This window comes from Temnothorax curvispinosus, unplaced genomic scaffold (genome assembly GCF_003070985.1).
Source record: "Temnothorax curvispinosus isolate PA1 unplaced genomic scaffold, ASM307098v1 QBEX01002675.1, whole genome shotgun sequence".
NCBI classification, from domain to species: Eukaryota; Metazoa; Arthropoda; class Insecta; order Hymenoptera; family Formicidae; genus Temnothorax; species Temnothorax curvispinosus.
The window spans coordinates 1-1,294 of record NW_020212455.1 but is presented as its reverse complement, the minus strand read 5'-3'; the positions used below and the strand labels follow the sequence as shown (position 1 = coordinate 1,294).

Here is a 1,294-nt window from a genome sequence, read left to right as displayed (position 1 = left end):
CTGTTGCTGAACCAGTGCAGCCAGTTCAGCAACAGAAAACAGACCTATTGTCTCATATTTGCATATAATTATTTAGTGTCTAATAATTGCATCTTCTATACTTTTCGCATTTAAGATAATACATATAAGGTATCAGAGAGTTATTTCGTATTAATATATAATGCAGCGTCATATATTTTGTGTTGTAGAGTTATTCCACCATGGCAAAGTCAGTTATGACTGCACAGGAATGGAAAGAGAAGGGTAATGAAGAATTTAGCAAAGGCAATTGGTCAAATGCCATAAGTCACTACACAAACGGACTAAGACTAACGAAAGAGGACAACGCTGAGAAAGGAGTTTACTACAAAAATCGGGCTGCAGTATATTTAAAGCTACACGATTACAAGAAAGTGGTTGAAGACTGTGACAGTGCGTTAAAGATATGTTGTAACAAAGCACTGTATCGCAGATGTCAAGCATTAGAAGCGTTAGAGAGATTCGAGGAGGCGCATCGGGACGCGGAGGTCATTATTTCATCTGACCCCAATAACAAAGTTGTTCAGCCCGTAGCGACGCGCTTACTTGAAATTGTACAAGAACGTAGTAAGGAAAATGCAAGTATTAGTGCCAAGATAAATATATATATTTTCTATAGAAATACATTAACTTGCAAGAGATGATAAATAGGTCTATATGTAGATAATGTAGAAATTGTAACGTACTTTTCATACCGGATACTTCAGTAAGAGTTTCTGTTTAATGTCATATATAATTTGATAAATGGTTTTTAATTTTACTTTCTTTTATTATATAATTATTATTGTTCAATAGTTTACACATCCTGTATGAATAAAAATTAAGTCATACAAATATAATCTTAGTTATTTATATTTTTTTTATTACAGATCATTATATATTTAAATATAATTTTACTTTGTATTAGGTATCACAAATTCTGGATTTAGCATTTAACGTGAGTGCAGATAACGACAAACGTGAAACCGCTATGAACAATCTGCTTGTGCTCGCACGTGAGAGAGCTGGTGCTGAAGAGATCTTCAAAAAGGAAGGCGTATCTAAAATCATTCAACTTGTGAAAGTGGAAAAGAACGAAAAAGTGATCTGTACTGCGATTCGCATTATAGGCGAATTATGCAAAAACAATATTAATCGAACCGAGTCCGTTGCGAAATTCGTCGGCTTGCCTTGGTGTCTGGAAATAATGAACAGCACATCTGTACAGATAGTTAATGCGTCTCAATATTGTTTACAGGTAAATATCGAGTAAAATACATGCAGTTATTTTACACAT

The 1,294-nt window shown here is 34.0% G+C and overlaps 1 protein-coding gene across 1 annotated transcript; it reads left to right on the top strand.

The window, feature by feature from the left end:
* Window positions 1-29: 29 nt before the first annotated feature.
* On the top strand, window positions 30-1,266 carry LOC112451850 (protein unc-45 homolog B-like; the record flags this gene model as incomplete). The annotated part of the gene is made up of 2 exons (XM_025011757.1): window positions 30-596; window positions 926-1,266. Coding segments are annotated over exons 1-2 (737 nt in total), but the record flags the coding sequence as incomplete, so codon positions are not given.
* Window positions 1,267-1,294: the final 28 nt, after the last annotated feature.